This window comes from Symphalangus syndactylus, chromosome 6, assembly GCF_028878055.3.
Source record: "Symphalangus syndactylus isolate Jambi chromosome 6, NHGRI_mSymSyn1-v2.1_pri, whole genome shotgun sequence".
In the NCBI taxonomy this organism is placed as follows: Eukaryota; Metazoa; Chordata; class Mammalia; order Primates; family Hylobatidae; genus Symphalangus; species Symphalangus syndactylus.
The window spans coordinates 123,863,122-123,890,510 of record NC_072428.2 but is presented as its reverse complement, the minus strand read 5'-3'; the positions used below and the strand labels follow the sequence as shown (position 1 = coordinate 123,890,510).

Genomic DNA, 27,389 nt, shown 5'->3' with positions numbered 1-27,389 from the left:
CACTCTGTCAAGTCTACCACATTGGAATATCAATGAAGAGTGTCCTCTTCTACTTAACTTCGCTTTCGACTTCTAATTGGGATAGAGAATGTGACAAGTTAAAAGGAAAGAGTCAATCATATACCAAATAGACCTAAAAGTTACTTTTCTTTTGTTAAGGCAAATATAGTTTGTTTTTCAAGCCATGTCTACATGCAAAAACATGGATAAGTCCTTTAGGCATAATGTTGAACAAAATAAATTGGATGCTATGATTAAATTTATATAAAATTCAAAGACAAGTAAATCTAAACTACGGGATGAAAGTCAGAATAGTTGTTACTTTGAGAGCAGGACTTTTCGGGATACTAGAAAAATTGTATATTTTGATCTGAGATGGTATATAATGAGATATAACGTTACATTTAGTTATACACTTAAGGTTACACTTTGCTTCATGTATTAACAAATATACATTTAATTTGTCTTGCCTTCAAATTTAAGATAGAAAGTGATACAACTCAGTGAGCAAAACAAGAATAAAGAAAGCCAGGACCTTGATTCTAGCTTTTCTAAATCAGATGCATGAAGGGTAAAAATTCATTTCTTTGGATCAGTGTTCTCTTTTCTGGAATGAGGCTAGAAAGCATTCCCTTCAATTTAAGCTATTGAAGATACCTAATAAGACTGATGGAAAATCTCATTGCCAAGCATAAAATACAATTAAGGAGTTACACAAAAATAAGCTGAGGAACAAGAAGAAAAAGATATTTAGTCATTTAAAATAATCTGTAAAGTTGGGAAAAAATAATTTTTCTTCCAGAAACTGCTTGTAGCGCAACTATTAAGGTTGACAGCTGTAGTTAGATGAGTATGCTTACAGAGAAAGAGTGGGCACATGTTCACCCAGGCATCTTCAAAATCTGGCAGTGGGAAAATATTATGGTAATACTGTGAAAGAGTGGAGCCTTGTGGCCTGACCTTTGTCCTAAGGTCAGTTTAATTATTTCTACTCAGGGCTCTAACCAATCGATCTCTCAATCATTCTTTACCTGTCTTGATAGAAAAATAAACCCTCAAGTTACTCTGTACACTATAGTCATGACAACACAATGCAAACGAAGGGAAGAGAACAGGTAGAGGAAATAAAAATGTAAAAGCTTATTTATATCAGATGCAGGGGGAAAATATATTCAGCACAATAAAGGTTTTAGAAGAAAATATCTCTGTGACTTTGGTAAATCATAGATTTCTTAAATAGGATTCAAAATGTCTTGTCCATAAATAATAACAAATTAAATGTATTAAAACTTTAAAAAGTCTGTTTAGTAAAAGACACCATTAAGACAGTAAAAAAGGTAGCCTGTACAGTGGGAGAAGATCTGTTGGTCTATCTATCTATCTCAAAGATGTTACATCCAGATATGCAAAGAACTCTTAAAAATCACTAAAGACAGACAAGCTAATTAAAATGGGCAATAGATTTGAACAAATATGTTACAAAAGAAGATATTCAAATGGCCAATAAATACGTTAAGTGTGCATAAAAAAGTGTTCAAGTTCATTGTTCAAGAGATAAATGCATATTAAACGACAAAGAGATACCCTTACAAACCTACTGGGCTGGATAAAATAAAAAAATAACTGCTGGTGAGATATGGGGGAACTAGACCTCTCACACAACACTATAAGGGAGGCCGAGGTGGGCGGATCACAAGATTCGAGACTAGCCTGGCCAATATGGTGAAATCCTGTCTCTACTAAAAATACCAAAATCAGCCGGGCATTGTGGTGGGTGCCTGTAATTCCAGCTACTTGGGAGGCTGAGGCAGCAGAATCTCTTGAAACCAGAAGACGGCAGTTGCAGTGGGCTGAGATCACACCACTGCACTATAGGCCTGGGCGAAGGGCGAAACTCTGTCTCAAAAAAAAAAAAAAAAAAAAGTGTAAACTCCTACCACCACTTTGGAAAATTATTTGGCAGTGTATACTAAAACTCAACATATGCATACTCTATTACCCAGAAATTCTACTCCTAGGATATACCCAACCAAAATGCACATATATGGTTATCAAAAAAAACCCCAGGATATTCACAATAGCACTATTTGAAATAGTTCCAGGTGCCCATCAGAATGATGAATGTATGAATACATAATTACATGTACATACATACATACACACACACACACAGACACAGAAACACACATGTATAAATTTTTTAAAAACCTTGTAGTAACATAATAAAATACAATATAGATTACAGAGTAGTGAGAACCTATATACAACAATATGGATGAATCTTGCTCACATAATGTGGAACATAAGAAGCCAGTCATAAAAATAAAAATATATATAACTGCATGATTCCATTTATATAAGGCCCAAAAATAGATTAAACTAGTCTAGTAGTTACAAGTCAGCTAGGGTAACTTTTGAAGAGGCAGGCAGTAACTAGAAAGGAGGAGAATAAGAAGGCCCTTTGTTGCTATGTTCTATTCCTTATTGCTAATATTCTGTTTCTTGATCTGAGTATTGGTTACAAAAGTGAAAAGTGTAAAAATTGGCACAGTTGTGACTTTGATATGCGTATATTCTCTTATATTTATTATGCTTCATTAAAAGTATGTATATATAATAAATAGATATCCAATAAAAAGCAAACTACAGGTAATGTAAGAAGAGATGAAAACTCTAAGAAAGAATCAAGAGGAAATGTTAGAAATAAAAAACACTGTAACAAAAATGAAGAATGCCTCCGATGGGCTCAGCAATAGACCAGATATGGCCAAGGAAAGAACTGGAGACACTGAAGAAATGTCAATAGAAACTTTCAAAACTGAACCAGAAAGAGAAAAGAAGAATAAAACAACAGAATATCTAAGAACTCTGAGACAGTTAAAAAACATATAATCCAAGAACTGTAAGACAGTTTAAAAAGGTATAACATGTGCATAATGGGAATATCAGAAGGAGAAGAAAGAGAAAAAGCAACAGAAGAAATATTTGAAACAATAGTAACTGAAAATTACCCCAAATCAATTAGAGATACCAAACTACAGATCCGGGAGGCTCAGAAAACACCAAGCAGGATTCACACCATAAATTCTACACCTAGGCATATCATATTCAAAGTATACAAAATCAAAGACAAAAAAAATCTTTAAAGAAACCAGAGGGAAAAAATCCTATAGAGGAACAAGGATAAGGATTATGTCAGATTTCTCTTCAGAAATCATGCAGGCAAGAAGAGAGTGGAGCGAAATATTTAATTGTTAAAAGAAAAAAAAAAAAACCCTCAATTGTGATGTTTAATTTTATATGACAGCTTGACTGGGCTAAGAGATGCTCAGATAACTGGTATAACATTTCTGGTGTGTCTGTGAGGGTGTTTCCAGAAGAGAGTAGCATTTTAATGAGTAGACTTAGTAAAGAAGATCCTCCCTCACCAACATGGATGGGTATCATCCAATCCATTGAGGGCCTGAATAGAACAGAAAAGTGGAGATGGGTGAATTCATTCTCTGTATGCTAGAGCAGGACATCCATTTTCTCTTGTCCTCAGACACTGAAGCTCCTCGTTCTCAGACCTTCAGACTCCATGACTTCCACTAGCCCCACCCTCTACCCCTGTTCTTAGGTCTTTGGACTTGGAATAAATTACACCACTGACTTTCCTTGTTCTCCAGCTTGCAAATGGTGGATGGTGAAAGTTCTTGGCCTCATAATTTAATGAGCCAATTCCTATAATCAGTCAATCAATCTTATCTGTCTATCCCTCCCTCCATCCTATTAGATCTGTTTCTCTGCAAAACCTTGACCAATACATCAGTCTAGATTTCTGTACCCAGTGAAATTATCCTTTAAGTGAAGAAAAAATAAACACTTTCTCAGGCAAATAAGAACTGAAAGAATTTGCTGCCAGTAGATCTATCTTGCAAGAAATGTCAAAAGAAGTTCTTCAGAGAGAAGAAAAATGATACAGATCAGAAACGTGGATCTACACTGAGAAAGGAAGAGCATTAGGGAAGGAATAAACAAAGGTAAAAATAAACCTTTTCTAATTCTTACTTGATCCAACAGTTTGTTCAAAATAATAACAATAACATTGTAGTCAATGATTCTAGCTTATGGATAAATGAAATCAATGACAGCAATGCTACAAAGGATAGGAAGGAGGAATTGGGAATACTGTTACAAGGTACTTACACTGCCTGTGTAGTGGTATAGTGTTATTGAAAGCAGACTTGGATTAGTTATAAATGTATACTACGAATTCAAGGAGTAAAAAAAGAAGTATAACTAATATGGTAAAAGACAAGAAAAAATGGAATCATACAAAATAATTAAAACAAGAGAAGACAGAAAAGCACAATCCATAAGAAAATATGTTGGACTTAATTAAAACTTCTCTGCAAAAGACATCGTGAAGAGAATGAAAAGGCAGACCGCTGAGGCTGGGAGAAAATCTTTGCAAAATACTTATCAGATAAAGGACTGCTATCCAAAATACACAAATAACTCTTAAAACTGAACAAGAACACCCATAACCCAATTAAAAAGTAGGCAAAAGATTTGAATAATCACTTCACCAAAGATATAGAGACAGCAAATAGCATACGAAAAGATGTTCAACATCACACGTCATTAGGAAATTGCAAATTAATACAATGAGATATCACTACACATTCATAAGAATGGCTAAAATCCAAAACACTGACAGCATCAAATGTTGGCAAGGATGTGGAGAAACAGGAGCTCTTGTTCCTTGCTGGTAGGAATGTGAAATGATACAACCACTTTGGAATACATTTTGGCAGTTTCTTATACAACAAAACATATTTTACCCTTATGATCCAGCAATCACATTCTTTGATATTTACTGAAATGAGTTAAAAACTTGCATCCACATAAAAACCAGCACACAAATTATTTACAACACCTTTGTTCATAATTGCCAAAACTTGAAAGCAACTAAGATATCCTTTAATAGATGAGTGAATAAAGTGGTACACCTATGAAATGGAACATAATTCAGAGATAAAAAGAAATGAGCAATAATACCACAAAAAAACCATCGAGGAAACTTAAATGCACATTGCTAAGCAAAATAAGTCATTCTCAAGAGGAAACATATTGTATGATTTCAACTACATAACATTTTGCAAAAGATGAAACTATGGAGACAATAAAAAGATCAGTGGTTGCCAGGGGTTCAGGGTGTTGAGGGAGGGAGGGATGAATAGGAGGAACACAGGAAGTTTTTAGGGCAGCAAAATTATTATTTTGCATAATACTGTAATGGTGGATATATTCCTTATACATGTGTCAAAACCCATATATTTAGAATATGAAGAGTGATCCTTAATGTAAACTACAGACTTTAGTAATTAATATTGTATCAGTATTAGCTCATCAATTATAACAATATATCACATGAATGCAAGATGTTAAAAGCTGAGGAAATGGTTGGGGGAGGTGTAAGGGGATCTATGGCAACTCTGTACTTTTTGTTCAAGTTTTTCTGTAAACCTAAAATTGCTCCTTCAAAAAATAAAGGTGGGGAGAGAGACGGTTTTCTTATATAATTAACTAGCCAACAAATTTCTTTCAGATACTGTGAATAATAAGGAAGAAAAACATAAACAGGAAGAATTTAGGTTAAATTACACATGCACTTTCAAGTATCATGGTTTTGAGAAAATTTAACATGACGCTATAGAAAATTTTCATACTAAAAAGTTCATAAAAATATGGCATTGTAGTGTATGATTATAGGTTAACTTTGTGAGCAGTAAAGATTTGTCTACAGTTGCACAATTTGAGAGTGATAAGAACACAGTTCTGTGATGAATCAAAACATGGGCCATTACTCCTTCTATTCCTCTTCTAGTCTTTGTTTCTTTAAAATGCTTTTATTTTATTTTTACCACTTACTCATTCACTTAGGCAAAAGAAAATAATATTAAACCTAACTTTGATGTGACAAAGTATTACGACCATTGTTTTTCTACTTTACACAGCTCTAAAGTGACACAGGTGAAAATGTTTCACTGTGGCAAGCCAGCCATATGGAAATGAGTAGCTTCATCAAATTAGGCCACATTTTCATGGCTAAGCAAATAATTTAAATTGAACAAAGGCAAATGTTGAGTGATAAAGTTAAAAGAAAGACTCTACTTTTGTTAAAACATAGAAAACAATCACGGATAATACAATGTATGAGAACACACACACAGGAAGCACATTTGTATTTTCCAGAAAGTCCAACTAACAGTTCTATGGACTGGAGAACATGGTAAGAACAATCATAACATATTCTGTATGGACAGAAACTTATCTTACTCTCATGTTTGAAAGGGTATGGCCCATATGGGGGCTATAAACAGCTTTGCTGAATGAATGAATGAATGAATTCTATTTTTCCTCCAAGAGGAAAGAAGAACCTATAAATTAAAAGATATTTTAGGCCAGGTGTGGTGGCTCACGCCTGTAATCCCAGCACTTTGGGAGGCCGAGGCAGGTGGATCATGAGGTCAGGAGATAGAGACCATCCTGGCTAACACGGTGAAACCCCATCTCTACTAAAAATACAAAAAATTAGCCGGGCATGGTGGTGGGCACCTGTAGTCCCAGCTACTTGGGAGGCTGAGGCAGGAGAATGGCGTGAACCCGGGAGACGGAGTTTGCAGTGAGCCGAGATCGCGCCACTGCACTCCAGCCTGGAAAACAAAGTAAGACTCCGTCTCAAAAAAAAAAAAAGATATTTTCACTCAATTTAGCAATGTTCCAAATTTGACTCACATTAATTTTCTTCCTTCTAAAGTTTTGAGCTCAAGGCACACTTGCATGGGAAATGAGGTGAGGCAGGAGGAAAACAGATTTTACTAAGTTCAAGTAATTGCTGCTTGATTTTTAGAATTGGCCTAAATTTCATGTAAGAAAATATTAGCTAAACAGATGTGCTTCCTCCCTATGTTTAGGACAACTTAGAAATGGACCTTTTACCTTATGAAATCTTCTTCCTCCTCTCTTTTTGGCCTCAGCTGTTTGGGTTGAGCCATATTCATCCAGTTTGGTAGAGATTTCAAGAGTCTGCTGATATCATCATCTTTTGCCCAGGATGCACTGATGACAAGTTTTTCTTCTGACTGGACAATACCCCTAAACACAGCCAATAGAAAAGAGACACTGTAGTATGATGCCTGGTATTCAGTTAGTATTTTCGTCTACCTTTGCTGCAGGAAAAAAGAAATCACACTCATCTCTCTTTTGAATATAATCCATTATCTAAGTTGGAGTCCGTGATACCCATTAATAGGTCACATTACTGGGAAACAACATTTCTAGATTTCATTCTTAGTTTCTTAGTTGTTGAGTAATTGTGACAGTTGAAAAAACTAACTAGCTCCTCTTACCGTATTTGATCCCTTAGGATAAATAAAAGCATATGGTATGTTTTGGGGCGGACCTTTTAAGAAAATGTTGAATAAAAAGTGGGATAACCATGTAAAAGAATGCTATTAAGTGACAACATAACTAGTACCTGAAAGGTGACAGAAGTGTTACAAAAGGTTGTACTCTGACTTCTTGGTTTAAACTATCAATTCGTTCTAGTTGAGGGTATTGCTTGAATTATGGACACCCCTCTCTTCACAGCCAATCTACCATCATTAAGAAACCCTCAGCCCCCGTTGTCAGGCAGAAAAAGCCTTTGATTAGTGCCATCTCCAGTGGGCTCTGACTAGTGACCTAGAGCTGACAGGCTTCAAGTCTTTTAATAGGGCCCATGGGTTAGCTATTAACACTGCTCTTACCAGAATGTTACCTGTAAATTCATCTTAAATGTTCAATTTCGACTTAATTAAAAAGCTTTTATTTCGGTTCAACATGTGTCACTATAACTAATTTCAACGATCTAAATATCCTCGTCAGCAATACTAGGTGACAGAAATGACATTTATTTATGAAAGGAGTGCCAATTAGCTGGCTTCTCCTCTGGGGCTGACCAAGACTCCAGGAGATTGCCCCCATCATAGGCAGGAATCTCTTTTGGTACCGGGGTCACTCTGGGGGGCATTATGCACTTCCAAATAAACAATATATATGGCATGTATGTATGATACCTCCTTGACCCAACAGACAATTAATGTTTGTAGACAAAAGAAGGTGGAGCCTAGGCCAGATGCAGTGGTTCACATCTATGACTGCAGCACTTTGGCAGGCTGAAGCAGGAGGATTGCTTGAGGCCAGGAGTTCAAGACTGGCCTGGGCAACACAGATTGACCCTCTCTACAAAACAAAAACAAAAACAAAAAGTTGAAGCCTACAAACCTTGATTCATGACAGACTGACTTAAGGTAACATAGTTTCATGTTGTAGGGCAGGGGTCCCCAACCCCTGGGCCACGGACTGGTCCTGGTCCATGGCCTGTTAGGAACTGGGCGGCACAGCAGGAGGTGAGCAGCGGGCCAGTGAGCGTTACTACCCGAGCTCCACCCCTGTCAGATCAGCGGTGGCATTAGAGTCTCATAGAAGCGCAAATTCCATTGTGAACCACACATGCGAGGGATCTAGATCACATGCTCCTTACGAGAAACTAATGTCTTATGATCTGAGGTGGAACAGTTACATCCCGAAAGCATCCCATCCCCTTTTTCTCACCCCAGACATCACCCCAGTCCCTGGTGCCAAAAAGGTTGCAGACTGCTGTTGTAGGGAGCAATATTACCCTGGTTCTTTTAAACTAAACTAGAATAAATAAGAGAGCTACTTATTTGCTCTTATTCTTCTAAAGTTTTGAGCTCAAGGCACACTTGCATGGGAAATGAGGTGAGGCAGGAGGAAAACAGATTCTAGAATTCTTCTAATTCACTATAAGCAAATGTTTTCTCATAGTAACCATGGTCAGAGACACAAAAATTGGATTACAGAAACTTCTTCCCTCCAATCTCTCATATTACTTTCTTACTGCTATTTTCTATTCCCTCTTTTGTTATTTCCTTGCATCTTTTCTGCAATATTTATGGACTAATCCAACAATCTAACTTTTACAATCTTATACTTGCATTGCTAGGTGCAATCTTATAGCATGGTACCACCTCAGATAAGAGATTCTGTTGCAGGTGTACCCGTCAATGTTCTCTGACATTCTTTGTACCTGTCTCTGATCAGGCTCATCTCCCCATTTATCTTAGTAGCTATTTCTTTAAAAAACATTTGCCCTTTCTGTATCTCCTCATTGCTTATCCCCCATATCCTTCTTATCTCACAGAGAAGGAAGGGATCTAATTACATACTTTCGAATATTTGACCTCCTACCCCCAACAGAAATATGTTCAAATCTGTTTCATCCTCATTCATTTCTAGTAATTCCTCTAGTTAGGCTCTTGGGGATCTTTTCTCCCTGACCTATCTCCCCTTTTTCCTGTATTTTTACTCTTCCCACTATATATTCCCTAATCCTCTGTTATTTTAAAAATGAATGAATGAATGAATGAATCTCTTCCCTGCATTCCTCTCTAACAAAGCTGCTCTCTCTCCTTCAAAGGCAATCATCAAAGGAGCAGCCTGCACTAATTGACTTCACTGTCTCACCTCTCATTCATGAAATCTCTCTCCAAGGTCTACTTTATGATTTAACCCATCTACTGCTTTTTGAAAACTTTTCAGTTACTATATTTTTCATTTCTAGATTTTCTATTTGCCTCTTTTACAAATCTACTGGCTTTTCCCTCCCAAACTGTCCTGCTCTTGTATCATGGAATCTGTTCTTTATCTCCTTGAATGTTTTAGAAATCAACAATTTTTAAGTTCCTTTTATGAAGTGGCTTTATATTCTTTGGTAGTTCTTGTAGATGTCAAGTGTCCTGTTTGTTGCATTTGCCTTCTTTTCTCATGATGGTGCATTTCCTCATGTGGTCTGCTACTTTGTTCTGGAAGCTCTACTTCAATGGGACTTAACCTCTGTAGGAATCTTGCATTTGCCTAGAATTTTCAAGACATCACTGTTACGCAGTCTGCATTTGCCTCTTCTGGGTTCTATGAGTTTCACTGGTTCCAAATAGGTTTTTATTTTTTTTTCCTTTTTTTTTATTTTTGATTTTTGGCTTAAGGCTTTTTCTCCCTATGCAGGTAGTACAAACTGAGGTTCTTACTTGCACATATCACATGAGGTGTGGGATTCTGATTTCTTTTAGGGGCTACTTTTCTACTCCAGGTTGGGTAGCTCCTTCTTAAGTCTCAAGTTTTCTTGGTTCCATTCATGAATGAACTAAGAAATACGAATGAAACAGTTCTTTGCATAACTTCTGCACAGATAAAGCTCCCTCCCTGCCTGGAAGATGTCAAGATGCTAGCCTCTATTTGACCTCTACATGTGGTCCTGAAACCTCTGTAGCCCACTCATCTTCCATATTTGTCTGTTTCTGGCTTTTAATTCCTCTTTCATTCATGGCATCTGGAGAATTCTCTTCATCCTTTTGAGTTTCATTACATATTTAAAATACTTTTAAAGTTATAATTTTTTTATCCAGAATTTCTACAAGTTAGAAACAAGAAAAGGGCTTTTTAAATCTATTCGCACCAAACTTTTGACAGGAAATCAAAATCCAGTCTTAAATCAACTGCAATCAGGGTTCTAGAACCATTACTCCACTGAAATTGCTCCACCAACCCAAGAGCACTTTTTATTTTATTCTTCGCACTCTTTGACTATTCTAAAGCATCCAACACTTTTGATTACTCTCTTCCTGAAATACTACTCTTTTGCTTTCCACATCACATTCTTTACCTACCATCCTAACCTTTCTTAACCAAACTGATGGCTCTTTTTCTCCATCCGTACTTTAAATGCTGTGTTCCACAGAATTCTGCATCGCTGACTTGGGCAGTCTCATCTTTTTTTTTTTTTTTTTTTTGAGACGGAGTCTCGCTGTCGCCCAGGCTGGAGTGCAGTGGCGCGATCTTGGCTCACTGCAGGCTCCGCCCCGCAGGGGTTCACGCCATTCTCCTGTCTCAGCCTCCCGCATAGCGGGGACTACAGGCACCCACCACCTCGCCCAGCCAATTTTTTGTATTTTTAGTAGAGACGGTGTTTACCGTATTAGCCAGGATGGTCTTGATCTCCTGACCTTGTGATCCGCCCACCTCAGCCTCCCAAAGTGCTGGGATTACAGGCGCGAGCCACCGCGCCTGGCCGGACAGTCTCATCTTCTTGCCCAACTTGAACCACCTATATTCTGATGACTCTGAAATTATTATCTCTAGGGCAGCCCTCTCTTTTAAGTTTCCAGTCTGCATATCCAAATGCTTACTGTAGAACTCTACTTGAAAGTTCCATCCGCATTTCAAGTTAAAATGAGTCAAGAGGAACTCAATTTACTAACTACTTCTCCCTCTCTCCCTCTCTACCACTGAGCATCTCATGTTCCCTATTCAAGCCATCTTGTTATTCAAGTCAGGAATGCAGAGTCATCCTAATTACCCAGTCACCACATCCTGCCAATTCCACCTCCTTAATATCTTAATAAATCTGTCATTTCCTGTCCAGGTTCACTGCTATTAACCCATATTTAAACCCTCATCTTTTCTCACCTGGACTTGGCAATAACCTTGTAACTGGGCTTCTCGCCTGCAGCTACAAGACCATCAGTTCAACTCACCACATCAGTCAGAAGAGTCATTTTTCTAAACTACAAATCCAATCATGTTATAACCCTTCCTACAAGTCTTCAGTGACTTCTAATTCCAGGTAAGACCAAGGCTAGACTTAGCAAGGCATGAACATCTATCTTTTCAGCTTCAACTCCTGCTATTCCTTTTCTCCTTTGTGTCTGTTCACTATTCCTAGCCAATCCCTTGCCCATGCTGGTTGAACACACTACCCATAATGAGTATTCCAAAGTTTTCCAGATGGGATCTATTATTTCCTGCTTCTGTGTGTCATCTCGGCCTAGGAAGCCTTTTTCTCATCCTCCTTGTTTGCCTCTACTTGTCAAGCACTGCTCCAGCTCCTCCCTTGGTACATCTGAGTTCTCTTTTTTTGTGCCTCATCACCCCTATACCAGAAGTTTTCAACCTTGACTAAACATTAGAATCACTTGGGGAAGCTATTTTAAAAACCAGATGCCCAAGCCATACCCAAGACCAAGTAAATCACAATCTCTGGGCTGTGGGAACCAAGCAACAGAAATTTTTGGAGTTTCCCATGTGATTTAAATGTGCACTCAAGGGCCACAACCTCTGCGTTTGCCAACCTCTATTTTAACTGGTCCTACTACACTTTTTTGCAAGCTGGAATCCCATACTGGATGATGAGTTCTGTGAGGGCAGAGTTGATTTCTTCTTAGTTTTTGTGTCCCTAGTGCCTAGCACAATACCTGGTATTTGGAAGGCATTTAAGAACTGAAGTAGAGATAAAAAGAAGCCCTCTTCAATTTCAAAAGTTGAGATAACCTATTACACTAAAAGTATTTTAATGGTTTCCATTTTCTTCTCTGCTCTAAACAACTTCAATGAGCTGTCATGTCATTTGGTATTTAACCAAATCAAAGATCACTTTGTGCCATGCCCTTCACCATGCCTCTCTGGATTCAATACAAATCAGGATAATGAATACAGGTGTGTCCCTCTTTGAAAAACCCCAACATAAAATAGTCCTGACTCATAAAACAGATGAACCAAAGACAGATTATTGACAAGCCTTTCCCTTCTACGATACTTATTCCTAGGTGGCCTATTATTGGAAAGTCTCCTCAAAAACTCACTTTCTCTGTGAAGAATTTGTTGACTATGTCAGCCTACAATGATCTCTCCCTTTGGAAACAAATCAAACAAAACTCCTCCTTTTACACTTATCCATAACTTCCCAATTAGCACTCTGTCTGATGCAATGGGGTGGGCAAACCATGACCTGTGGGCCAAACCTAGTCATCAGTTGTCTTTGTATGTCCTGTAAGCTAACAATGGTGTTGACATTTTAAAATGGTTTTTTAAAAACTAAAAGAACAATATTTTGTGACATGCGGAAATTATATAAAATTTCAATTTCACCATTCATATCTAGAAAGAATCTTGGCTGTGTGGCTCAATTCCTCTTAGACCCACACTATAGGTCAAATTCTGTTCCTCAGAGTGAGAAGCCCAAGCCCAACTCATTTTGTCAGCATCTACGTCTTTGAGCCCATCCATGCTAGCCCATATCTGCCCTCAGGTTCAGGAAATAGTTGGATCTGTAGGTGTGAGATGGTATCGTACATTTGGAAGGGCTAGAATTTTCCATTTTAGCATTAACTGAAATAAAAAAATTAGGTTAGGTTGGATGACATTAAAGGTACCCACATTATTTACTTACATATTTTTAAAGGACTGGATTAATTCAGTTATTCAAGATTATATTATCTCTAATATGCATTGATCCCATTTTATTAAAAACCAGTCATCCAAATGAATGAAAATGCTACTAACATACTGCCCTCAACAATAAATATGTTAGTACATATTGGAATGAACATCAATCCCAAAAGTAATCCCAAATATTCTAATTTGAAATACTGGCATTGATCAGCAATAAACAATTACCCTAAAGAAAATTTTTTACTCAAGTGGCAAGTCCACCCTGACTAATTGCATTTATTTGTTTTTGATTTTCTGATAAACCAGATCATGTGGGTTACAGAATTCCAGGACATATCCAAATAGCCTCAAAAAAGGAGAGCTACATCTCCAACAATTATTCCATAGGAGAAGCAAGGTTAATCATCCCTACCAGAACCGTAATGTACTCATTAATTCACAGCTCAATGGGCCACAGACATAGCCATCTGTGTAACTATTTGTATCTGTTCCCAAGAGGAAGAGGAAAATAGGTGTGCCTTTTGGTATAGGTGATGAGGCTGCCAAGAGAAAGGTCCACCCTCGAGATACGGCTGAGTGAATTTCATTCAGAAAACATCTGCTGGTGTCGCCTGGCTCTGATGTGTACCGCTTCCTCTCTGGAACAGTTGGGAAGTGCGAGTGTGCATGGTCCCTGGACACAGCTGGGGTGCTGAGTCTTTCATTAAGTAAACAACCAGGGGCAGGTGGGGCTAATTGGATTCAACTGTTTGGTGACAGCCAGGGCAGGATGTTTACTTTCCCAGACTGAATCTTTCAAGATACTTCAAAAACTAGGAGCCAAGCTCAACAAATGAACCTTGGACAAGGCTGGTCCAAATTAAAGTGCTGTCGTCCAATTTAGACTGTGAATGACTGGACCTGCAGCAGACGAAACCGCAGTGAAATGTCCAGCAACACAAGTGATAACGACAATTAGGGATGCAAAGATAATAGTATTATGCTGCCAAATAAAACAAAACAAACACAAAACCAAAACCAAAAAGTCAGTTAAGATGGAGCAAGATACATAGGAAAAGAGGAAAGAAACATCAGAACATCTTTGACACCATACTCAATGCTGGTCAGAGAGCTTTATGATAGTGTATATGTCTACCTGAGAATGACAACTTCTCATAACTCTGGAGAAGGCCCATGGAAAACAGAAACCATTCAAGAGGACCAAGGGAAAAAGGCTTTGGAATGACGGTTTACAGAAGGTAACTCTTGGGGATAATTTACTAACAACCTTTAAATAGACAAGTTCTCATATGAAGGATCATAACTGTTTGATACTTAAAAGATCAAGAAGAAAAAAATTATACTGTAACACAGGTAGTGGACAAAGAATTCATATAAAATCTGTCTCAGCTGCGTGCAGTGGTTCACGCCTGTAATTGCAGCACTTTGGGAGGCCGAGATGGGTGGATCACCTGAGGTCAGGAGTTTGAGACCAGCCTGGCCAATGTGGTGAAACCTTGTCTCTACTAAAAATACAAAATCAGCTGAGTGTGGTGGCACATGCCTGTGATCCCAGTTACTTGGGAGGCTGAGGCAGCAGAATTGCTTGAACCTGGGAGGCAGAGTTGCAGAGAGCCAAGGTCACACTATTGCATTCCAGCCTGGGCAACAAGAGCAAAACTCCTCAAAAAAAAAAAAAAAAAAAAAAAAAAATCTGTCTCAACTGTCAATGTTCAGATTTTTCTTATAATAAAGCAAATTTAAATATAGTCTATGTTTGAATATAATTAAGATCTTTATAAGCAGATCTCAGATCAGATGATTCCCTATTTAAACCTTGCATGTCTTCCCATTGAACTGAGAATAAAATTCAAATTCTCTAGCCTCAAGATCCTTTATCAGTGGTTCTCAGTCCTGACTGCACATGAAAACACCTGGGAAGCATTTTAAAAATACACCAATGTCACAGACTGAAGTGGGGCTCAGTCTGGATATGTTTTAAGCTCCCATGTGATTCTCATGTGCAGCCAGAAATGACCCAAATGATCCGACCCCTCTACCTGTCTAATGTCACTCAGTATTCATTCTCTTTGCTCACTAATAACCTGAATTCAAGCTAGTTCCCATCTTCGGACTTGCCCTTTTCTCCACCTGGAGTGCTCTTTCCCACATTTCCACGTGGCTCCTTCTCATCCTTCAGAACTGAGCTCAAACGCCACATCCTCTGCGATATCTTCCCTGAACCTACTCTCCTCACTTGAACCTGTTCTTTTTCAATCACATCATCCTTATTAATGAGAAATTTATTATTTATTTCCACTTGATTATTATCTAGCTACCTCCATTAAGGTGTAAAATCCATGAAAGCAAGGACTTTACCTAGTCAATTCACTTCTTCACCTTTAGCCCTAGAATAACACTGGCTCCTAGAAGTGCTTAATAAATGATTTTTGAATGAGTAACAGATTGAAGGAATGAATGATATAACTGAAGCACAAAACACCAGGAAAATAACAAACGACATAAAAATATCTTTCTGAACCACACACCGCATGTTCTCACTCATAAGTGGGAGTTGAACAATGAGAACACATGGAGGGGAACATCACATACCAGGGCCTGTCGGGGGCTGGGGGGCTAGGGGAGGGATAGCATTAGGAGAAATACCTAATGTAGACGACAGTATGATGGGTGCAGCAAACCACCACGGCACGTGTATACTGATGTAACAAACTTGCATGTTCTGAACATGTAGCCCAGAACTTAAAGTATGATAATAAAAAAATTAAAAAAACTTTCTTGTACTGTCTTATTATTGAATATCAATAATATCGTCAATGAATTAATTTAAAAGTCAATAATACAAAACACCAATTGCAGCAACAATAAATAATTGTATTGGCTGACAATTTAGCCTTTTCCATGAGCTATGCATTCTTCTGAGCATTTGGCATATATTAACTTTTAATCCTCACAACCACCCTGTGTGGTAGGTACTATTATTACTTTCATTTGATAGGTGAAATACAGAGACACAGAAGGCTGGGAACTTGATGGTGGTCAGCCAACTGGCAAGGTAGAACCTGAAATGAACCCAGACCCGCTGTTCTGCAGTCTATTTTCCTAGTTATTACACTGTCTCTCTAAAGCATGTGAAGCATTTTTCAGGTTTCCTATTTCCTGTTTAATTCCATTGCCTCTCCTTTGGGCTGAAGACTGAGATAGAGCCAGTGCTTTTCACACGTGCACTACCACTTTATGCTCTGTGGCCTTTGCCACGTTATTAACTTTTCTGAACCTCTGTTTCCTCATCTGAAAGGCAGAGAGAATCTAATTTAACAGAATTGTTGTGACTGACTAGATGAGCTATGACTATAAAGTCCCTTGCACAGAGACTATGTATTAATACTTTACTGAGTATTTATTTTCTTTCCAGTCTAGGTCCTTGTTACTTTGTGTCAAGGTCACTTCAACAGACTCCTATCTGATTATGGTAGAGTGAGCTGGGTCGGAGAAATGAGGACTGGCTGCTTGCTACAGAATTTGTAGGACAACTGGTTAGGTGGGCAGCATCTGTATTTGGCCAGAAGGGCAACTGATATGCACTGGAAAGGATGAGTGAAGGGATTCACTTGATCAAAAAATAAGAGTGCAAGGCCTATACAGAGACACCATGCAAGACACTACAGACAGGTGTGTGGAAAATGACATCATAACTTTCGGAAGCTAAGAGTTCAGAGTAGTGATTTCTCCCTCCCTCCCTCCTTCCCTTCCTTCTTTCTCTCTCCTTCTCCTCCTCCTCCTCTTCCTCCTCCTCCTTCTTCTCTCTCTCTCTCTCTCTCCAGACTGAGTCCTCCCTGCAACCTCTGCCTCCCAGGTTCAAGCGATTCTCCTGCCTCAGCCTCCTGACTAGATGGGATTATAGGCACCTGCCACCATGCCCAGCTAATTTTTGTATATTTAGTAGAGACGGGGTTTTACCATGTTGGCCAGGCTGGTCTTGAACTCCTGACCTCAGGTGATCCACTCACCTCGGCCACCCAAAGTGCTGAGATTACAGGTGTGAGCCACCGTGCCTGGCCAGACCAGTGATTTCTAACCAGTAACACATGAGATTCACTTTGAGGATATTTTTAAACTAAACTTGCCCAGGCCCAACTCTCAGTGGATCTAGTATGGAAAACCCAGGATGTGTGTTTTGAAGTTTCCCCAAATAACCTTGATGTGAAGCTACAATTGAAAAACAATGTTTTTTTTAAAGAAACACGGCTAAACCAATAACTAATGAAATAATATATTTTCAAAGTCTAAATTACAATACAATGGAATAAATACCAGCACAAAGTTATGCATAATAAATTATAGGAGCACACAATAAAAGCTCACTTGCTGAATGCCCTCTATGAAACAGATATTGTGTATATTTTATAATGTTTTTTGTACTTTTTATTTATTTATTTTTTTTTTTGGAGACGGAGTCTCGCTCTGTCGCCCAGGCTGGAGTGCAGTGGCGCAATCTCGGTTCACTGCAAGCTCCGCCTCCCGGGTTCACGCCATTCTCCTGCCTCAGCCTCTCCGAGTAGCTGGGACTACAGGCGCCCGCCACCACACCTGGCTAATTTTTTTGTATTTTCAGTAGAGACGGGGTTTCACCATGGTGTCGATCTCCTGACCTCGTGATCCGCCCGCCTCGGCCTCCCAAAGTGCTGGGATTACAAGCGTGAGCCACCGCGCCCGGCCCTTATTTAATGTTTAATAGAAATGAATATATATCAGTGTTAGGAGACAACATAGCTTCAAGAGACAGATCACAAGCTGGAGCTTGCAGAGGGTTTCCCTGGTATACGCCCTTGGCTGTTCTTATTACCAGGGGGTCCTTGCTCCCAGAGCTCCCAAGATGGTGGCTGGCCGCTTCCAAGGTGGTGGCAAGCCTCGTGTTCTCTGACCTGGGGTTCTTGGCCTCACAGATTCCAAGGAATGGAATCTTCGGCTGTGCATTGAGTGTTATAGTTGTGTTATAGCTCTATTAGAAGTCGTGGGTCACAGAAGAGAACCGTGGAACCCAGTGACTAGTGTTCAGCTCGATTAGGACAAACCCGGACACTTAGCCATGCAGGAACAATGGCAAGCCTTTAGCCCCATCGGGGGCGGCAATGGGCGCCTTGGTGGATCAGGAACACAGCAGACACCCTGCCGGATCCAGAGGGATGGAAGTCAGCGGCGGGTCTGCAATGGTGGCAAACAGCAGCAGTGGACGGCAAGCGAAAGCTCAGCTCCAGCCGTAACAAACACAGAGCAGAAGAGTGCAGTTCCAAGATTTAATAGAGTGAAAACAGAGCTCCCATACAAAGGGAGGGGACCCAAAGAGGGTAGCCATTGCCGGCTCGAATGCCTGGGTTTATATCCTGATCATTGTCCCTCCTGCTGTGCTCTCAGGCGATAGATGATTGGCTATTTCTTTACCTCCTGTTTTTGCCTAATTAGCATTTTAGTGTGCTCTCTTTACTACCTGATTGGTCGGGTGTGAGCTAAGATGCAAGCCCCGTGTTTAAAGGTGGATGCGGTCACCTTCCCAGCAAGGCTTAGGGATTCTTAGTGGGACAAGAAATCCAGCTAGTCCTGTCTCTCGCTCTGAGGTTCAAAGTTAAGTTAGGTTGGCAAAAGCTCCAAGGCCAGCTCAAGGAGTCTCATTCCTATAGGACCCTGGCCTCTGGCTACACAGGAAACCTGAAGGGCTTCAGAAGCCACCAGAGCCCCTAGTGTCTAGTCTCTGCTATTTAGCACAGTGGAGTCAGTGAGATCATAAAACACCACTTTGATCATGTCCTCCTTCTTACCAAGACCTATGATAGCACTCTTTTACCTAATACAGGAAATTTCCCCTTTCCTTCCCATTTCTACCCAACTACACTGTCCACTCTAATCACTGTGATTTCTCAACCTTTCTCCCATGCACCATGGTCATCCATGCTGCTCCACTGCTTGCTCATCCTGTTCAGTCTGGCAGAAATTTCCTCAATGAGCAAACCAAGGGTCAACAAGCTGCCTAGCCCAGTGCCAGCTCTGATGTCTGCCTCCGCGAGTGCAGGCTTCTCCTCCTCTCACTCTTTCTTCATGTCCAACATGAGTTCTAGCTCCTCTCTGAAGTTGTGAAAGGGGTCTGCTAAAAGTAACATGCTTGTGTCTTAAATCAACTCAAACCAACTGAGCCTCTAACACTAGGGAAGAGGTTTTATTTGTATTCTCTGCCAGGCCCAACACAAGGCAGAGAGCCCCCTTATCCCCCACCTCCAAGGAAAAAAATTGATTAATGAACTGATGCTAAATTGGAACAGAGAGAAACTTCCAAAAACTGTGATTTCCAATCTTTAAATTATTATTTTGGGACACATGAGTTGCTGGTTGGATCTCAGGACAGAGGACAGGCAAGGGGAGGGAAGCACTCTGCTTGGAAGTCAGCGACTCATGGGCCAAGTGCCTGATTCCTAATGTGGAGCAGTGCAGAATTCACAGCTGAGTTTCCCTTTAAGCCCCAAGGGGTGTGGATAATTAGGAAAAAAGACTTCTAGCCCTCATTTCCCTTTTTAGGAAACCCCTCTTTATCCAAAGCATGTAACCTGACATTACCTAAGGCACAGTCTGTCTCTTGAGTGAGGTACTCATGGAAAGGTGATATGTTTTTCACCTTTCCTCAGATCTCTAAGCTCCCAGAAGCTGCCCGGGTTTTCATGGGAAGCTTGGAAAACAAGCCAACCCTCAGCAGAGGGCATTGTGAGCTTCTAGATTTGATGATTTCTCTGAAGGAGATCTGCTGAGGATCACATGGAAGAAAATCAGATTGCAATGTCTTCCTGCTCCCTTCCTCCTTCCCCAGTGTTATACCATTTTGGATCATTTGAATTGTATATGGCTTTCTATTTAAGTCAGTCATTTGCTGGCAGCAAAACTAGAACATTTCCTGTTTTTCCCCTCACTGTAATCAGGATTTGGCCGTCCAAATTAGGACTGCCCTAATTACTCCTCAGCAGGTGCCAATCTGGGGGAGGGCAATAAATGGGAAGAGAGGAAGTAAGGACACTTTGCATCTTCAGAGTCATACAATAAGAAAACACTTTCTCTAGAAACCTCAATACGCTGATTAACCAGCAACAACAGCACCGTGGGGGCATGTGTTGTGCCTTTGAGTGTGCATTGTTGTATAACAACCAGAAAGATGATTTTCTATTTATTCCCTTTCAAAGCCTCACAGAATACTTTTCCCAATCCTGAGAAAAATTTAACCTAGGTCCATCATTCAGCAACTATGGTAGATCCCTCCCAGATAATCCCCTGAGATGTGACAGCGGGCACCAACAGGTGGACACCATTTCAGAGACTGTGGCTAGGAGAGGTGCCACAGCAGTAGAGTTTCTTACGGGAAGGAATCAAAATGCTCCTGATGACCAGAATATGTCAAAAACCAGCGCAATGGCCATGTTCCAGAAGTAGTAGTCCAAGGGAGATAGAGTTTTGCTGTTTGGATAAAGCAGTAAAATATGAATGACAGAGAAACAACACAATTCCTATAGAACGGACAGACAGCGCGGGCAAAACTATCCATGTTCCTGCCTAAACCAATCACTCCAGTTGTGCACCCCTCCTCCACCGCTACTTCCCTGGCCAAAAACATAATTTCAGGGATTTTCCCCTTTCTCTCTTACATCACCAAATTTCCCTTCTTCCCAAGTCCTTTTTTCCAAATACAAATATGTACTTATTTCTTCTATTTAAGAAACACATAAAACAAAAAAACCTTCCCGTGACCTCATTTCTCCAGCCACTATGCCATTTCTCTGTTCGTCTTTGCCGCAAAACTCAGTGTAAAAGTTTTGCCTCTATTTACCCTTCCTCTACTTCCAGTCTCTTTTTTAAGGCCACGCCAGTCCAGTTTTCATCCCTACTACTCCACAAAAACATTTACATTTATCATTCAGTCCGTGCTACATTTATCACTCAGTCCGTGCTGAGTTCTAATGCTGGCAACACTACAACACTACATTTTCTAGATTTTCCTCCTCCTTCACTCACTGCTGCTTGTCAATGTCCTTTGATGGTTTCTCGTCATCTTGCAAACTTCATAAAGTCCACGGTCCTCTTCTTTGCCATAAGTATACTCCCTCCTATGAAGATTTCATCTAGTCCCATAATTTTAAATTCCATTTAGCTATACTATTTATATGTTGACGGCTGCCAAATATCTATCTCCAGGCCAGACCTCTCTTGTTTTGATGCGTATGTCCAACTCCCTCCCCCACATGGCTAAGAGACACTCCAAATTTAAGCCCTGATCTGCTTGCCTAGACCTGCAGCATCCTCCGTCACAATAGCTGGCAACTCCATCCATCTTTTCACTGCTCAAATATAAAATACCGAGAGTTATTTTTGACACCTTTCTTTCTCTCACACCCTATCTTCAATCTGGCAGGGAATTCAGCTGGCTGGTCCTTCAAATACATTCAGAGTTCACCCAGTTCCCGCCATCTCTGCTGCTACCAACAGTGCAAAGAGTCTTCATTTCTCACCTGGGTTACCACTCTGGCCTTTAGGTGGTCTCACTGCTTCCATCCTTTTCTCCCTAAAGCCTATTGTCAATACTTAAAATTCAAAATATATGTAAGATCATGCTGCTTCTAGGCACAATCCTTATAACGGCTTCCCATTTTACTCAGAGTAGTACTCAGCACCCCTAGAGTGGCCTACTAGGACCTCCATTCCCTCTTGGTGATCCTTCAATACCCTTCCTCCTCTCACTCACTTTACTCCAACCATGCTGGCCTCCGTGCTGTTCCTTAAAAGTGTCCCGAAGAGTCCTGCCTCCTGGCCTTTGCCCTACGCCAGCACACTCTTCCCAGGTGGCTGGTCAAACTCTTTCAACTCCCTGGAGCCTTTCCTCTAAGCTCAACTCAACAGAGCCTCCCTGGGGCATCCTATTTAAAACTACAACTGCTCCTCTCACACTCCTGAGTCTATCTACTTTACTCCATTTCTTTTCTCCACAGTACTTACTATCTTCGAAAATTCTTTTTTTGTTTTGTTTTGTTTTGTTTTTTGAGACAGAGTCTCATTCTGTCGCCAGGCTGGAGTGCAGTGACGCAATCTTGGCTCACTGCAACCTCTGCCTCCCGGGTTCAAGCGATTCTCCTGCCTCAGCCTCCTGAGTAGCTGGAACTACAGGCACCCGCCACCACACCCGGCTAATTTTTTTTCATTTTTAGTAGAGACGGGGTTTCACCATGTTGGCCAGGATGGTCTCAATTTCTTGACCTCATGATCCGCCCACCTCGGCCTCCCGAAGTGCTGGAATTACAGGTGTGAGCCACTGCGCCCGGCCCTAAAATTCTTTATATTTATGTATTACATTCATTTATTGTCTATCTCCCCTCTCCCATCCACAACAGAACATAAACCCCATGAAAGCAGATATTTAATGTTTAGTTCACTGCTATATCTACAAACTCTTGTACAAGCAGTCAATAAACATTTGTTGAATAAATGGAATTCTAGAAACCAAGTGAATGAATTGTTTTAAAGATGCAGTGATCCACTGTGTTTGTTAATGGTTATTGAGATCAAAAAATTCCTGAAAGGTTTAACAAATTTAGGGAAGGATCTTGTGATGCCGAAATAATTCAAAGCATGGAATCACAGAACCACTGCTGATCATTTTGAAGGTATCCTGACACACAGGAAAAAATGCCTGGGAGCAAATCCCTGATGTTCATAAAAGAAAAGCAATGTAAATTACAGAAATGGGGTGAATTTGGAATTGTAGGCAAAATTCTGAACAGACAATTAAAACATAGTTCATGAATAATTAGAAAGTGGTACTCACTAGAGGCTAGGAGGATCTCACAAAGAATAGGTCACATGATCCTTTCCTAACTGACTGAGGGTGGTGGTAAATTTGGCTCTTGGTTATCTTGATCTTGTTTCCAAAGGTAATTTGAAAGCTGCCCAAGAAGAGAGTTCTTAAGGAATGGTTCAGTTGGGAGAAGTGGGTCCTAACAGTAAAGGGATGGGAGGATTCTTGAACAAATATCTAGTATTGTCCATAACAGGCCTGCATGCCCATCTTGGGTGGACATGAGGAAGGGCTGGCTGCATTAAAAGAATCAGGCTGGGAAGACACCAGCAAGAAATCTGATCAATCTTTTATAGGGCAGATTATGAAATATGTGGAATACTGTCATGGGAACTGGTAAAGGCAATCACTGTCATTACCATTATTACCATTATCAAAATAGCAGCAAATCATTTTGGGGGGAGCATATCACTTCGCTAAAACCAGTTATAAAAAATGGACATTTTTTGAGATAACCCTTTAAGGAAAGGACTATTATTACCTTTTTGCAGATGAGGAAATCAAGGCAGAGAGGCTGAGGAGCTTTTCAGGGTCATATAAGTAGTAGGTAGAAAAGCTGGCATTTAAACTTAAGCTGTAGGGCCTGCTCTTGAGCTAAAGCCCAGGTTCCTAGTTAGAAAAACATACAAACTCCTGAGGCACTAAGTAATATACAGATGTCAACATACAAGGAAGTGTCAGGAGGTATAGCTCCCAAATTCTCAACTTAATCCTGTGCTATTGGACATTTTTTCAATGACATGCATAAAAAAAAGATTGCTTATGTAATCAAGGAAGACAAGGAACTTACAGGAATAGCTAAGATTTTTTGATGACAGAATGAAGATTCAAAAATATCTCAATAGGCTGAAATGGTGACTTAAAAATAACATTAAATTTGGCCAGGCATGGTGGCTCCTGCCTGTAATCCCAGGACTTTGGGAAGCCGAGGTGGGTGGATCACCTGAAGTCAGGAGTTTGAGACCAGCCTGGCCAACATGGTGAAACCCCGTCTCTATTAAAACTGCAAAAATTAGCCGGGTGTGTTGGTGGGCACCTGTAATCCCAGCTATTCAGGAGGCTGAGGCAGGAGAATCATGTGAATCTGGGAGGCAGAGGCTGCAGTGAGCTGAGATCGTGCCACTGCACTCCAGCCTGGGTGACAGAGTGAGAATCTCTCTAAATAAATAAATAACATTAAATTTAATGGGTAAATGTGAGATCCTGAATTTGTGTTTTACAAAAATCACCACAAATATAGCATAGAAAAGATAATACTAATTTCAATCAGTATTTCTTCTTCTATAGCCAATCAGTGGCCAAGTCTTATCAAGTTTACCTCTTTACCATCTCTTAATCTGTTCCTTCCTCTCTATTTTCCTTCCCTGTTCCCTAATTCAGGCACTTAATGTATCTCTCCCCTCTATCTCTATACTCTTGCTTTTCAAATCCATCTTACACAAAACTCAGAAAAATTTCCCTAAAGCACAGGTATCCACGTGGCACTCCATGCTTAACACCCACTCAGTGGCTCCTCGCTACCTAATTTAAAAAGGCAAAGTTCCTTGAGTCTGACATTCGCGATCCTCCAGTCTGACCCAAGCCTTCCTTTCCCCATCCCAGACATTTATCACTTGTTTGTGCCCTTCTTCAAGCCTCTGTCTAATTCCTCTACATTCTTCACAAAGCCTAGTTCATATCCTTCACTAAGCCTTCCCTGTCCTCCTTTGTAATTTCTTCCTCCCACAGCAAGGCATTTTTACCTATCTTGCCATATTTTCTGTCATGAATTAATGCTGTGGATATACACTTTCTATTTCTTTGTCCCATATTTCCCTTTCTATTCTTCACCAAGAATATGAGCACATGAAAGGCAGAATCTTGACTGATTAATTTCTTTATCCCCACACACCCACACAGCATCTTGGTAACTGCTCAGTAAATACCTGACAAATGCAAGGATAGGACACACTAAGAAGCATTGTGTCCAGCACTGGGTCCTGAACAAGGAAAGTGATGGTGCTGCTCAACACCCAGAGTGCATCTGGACACTTGGTGAGGCTGAGGCAGTGGGAGAATCGCTTGAGGCCAGGAATTCGATCGAGACCAGCCTGGCCAACATGGTGAAACTCCATCTCTACTAAATAAATAAATAGAGAGTTGGGCATGGTGGCTTGTGCCTGTAGTCCCAGCTACTCAGGAGGCTAAGGCAAGAGAATCACTTGAACCCGGGAGGCAGAGGCTGCAGTGAGCCAAGATTGCGCCACTGCACTCCAGCTCGGGCAACAGACTCTGTCTCAAAAAAAAAAAGAGTACATCTGGAACACTGGGTATACTCTAGGGCACTCCTTTTTAAGATGGACACTGTCAAGCTAATGGGTAATGGAGAAAGATGACTGGGATAGTTCATAGACCAGGGCATACCAGAAACTGGGAATGTTCAGTTTAAGGAGGGAAAACAAGACTAAATGGACTATGATAGCTATCTTCATATATTTGAAGGGCGTTCATAAAAGGATTAAACTGATTTGTTACCAGAGAAAAGAACTATGTCCAATGGACAGGAGAGTATCACTTCAAACTAAGAGAAAACTTCCAGATGAAAACTATTCAACAGCGATCAGTCTGCTTTGCAGATGCAGTGGCTTTCAGCCACTTGACATCTTGAGAGGCAGGAACATAAATGATTGGGAAAAAAAATCACCCATGATGAATATGGTGCCAAGCTACAAGAACTTAAAACATGTCTTTCAAGACAACAACATCAATAATACAATATAAACGGCCATCAGTGGGATTTACATTCTAGAGACAACTTGACCTTATTGTGGTCAGGTTATGCAACATCTCCACTGTAATTACTATTTATCAACATTATTATTTGTGAGAAAGTTATTGGGTGCCCATAATCAGATAACTTACTAGAAAAAGAGGGCATGCCCTACTTAAAAAAAAAGCTCTAAATTTAATGGAGGTTAAACATAAATTTAAAATGTAATATTATTAAAATGCAATTATTTTAAAAATTTTGAACGTTTTAATATTTAAGTTTTATTTTTATTTCTTATTTTTTGAGACAGAGTCTCACTCTGTCATCCAGTCTGGAGTGCAGGGGTGCGATCTCGACTCACTGCAACCTCCACCTCCCAGGTTCAAGCAATTCTCCTGCCTCAGCCTCCCAAATAGCTGGGATTATAGGCGTGCACCACCACACCTGGCTAATTTTTGTACTTTTGGTAGAGATGGGCTTTCACCATGTTGGCCAGGCTGGTCTCAAACTCTTGACCTCAGGTGATCTGCCCGCCTCGGCCTCCCAAAGTGCTGGGATTATAGGCGTGAGCCACTGTACCAGGCCTAAGTTTTAATAGTTAAAATATTTTATTCCATTCTCTTTTGGTAGATAAGACGTTGGTACTACCACTTTGGAGTCTGGTTTTGTAAAACTGAAAATCCAAGACTCTATGGCCCAGAAATTCCAATCTCAGGCAATTAACCTAGAATAGTGGCTTTTACAATTGTTATTGGTGTATCCCTTAAAATAATTTTGAAAAACTATATTCTCCTTCCCTTTTTAAGTTGACATTTAATTTTTTTTAGCATGCAAAAGATATAAATTTTGGCATATCCTAAAGATTGACACTGTTAAAAATCACTATTTTAAATGTATCCAATGGCCAGGCACAGAAAGACAAATACTGCATGATTTCACTTATATGGGGACTCTAAAAAAGTTGAACTTATAGAAGTAGAGGGTAGAACAGCGGTTGCCAGAGGCTGGGGGCTGGGGGATTGGGGTGGGTGTGGGGTGAGGTGGGGTGATGTTGCTCAAACCATACAAAGTTTCAGTTAGAAGGAATGCCATTTTGAGACTGATTGAACATCATGGTGACTGTAATTAATAATAATGTAATATATATTTCAAAATGCCGAGAGTAGATTTTAAATGTTTGCAGCACAAAGACAAGTATGAGAGGTAATGGATATGTGAATCAGATTGAATGTAATCATTTCATAATGTATTCATATATCAGAACATCCAATTGTGCTCATTATATAATCATTATTTGTCAATTAAAGATTTTAAAAAAGTATCCAATGGAATCTCAATGCCATAGGGATTTGATACCCTCCATTATACATTTAAAATACATATGAACAAGCTCTTCTTTAACGGCTGGATATTTTTTGCTTTTCC

The 27,389-nt window shown here is 40.0% G+C and overlaps 1 protein-coding gene across 3 annotated transcripts in view; it reads right to left on the bottom strand.

The window, feature by feature from the left end:
- Positions 1–27,389, bottom strand: part of EXOC4 (exocyst complex component 4) — an 830,711-nt gene that overhangs the window by 139,710 nt on the left and 663,612 nt on the right. For all 3 annotated transcript variants that reach the window (XM_055284061.2, XM_063642265.1, XM_055284062.2), the window contains one exon: positions 6,988–7,143. In XM_055284061.2, coding sequence (XP_055140036.1) covers positions 6,988–7,143 — 156 coding nt within the window. The remainder of the gene's footprint in view (positions 1–6,987; positions 7,144–27,389) is intronic.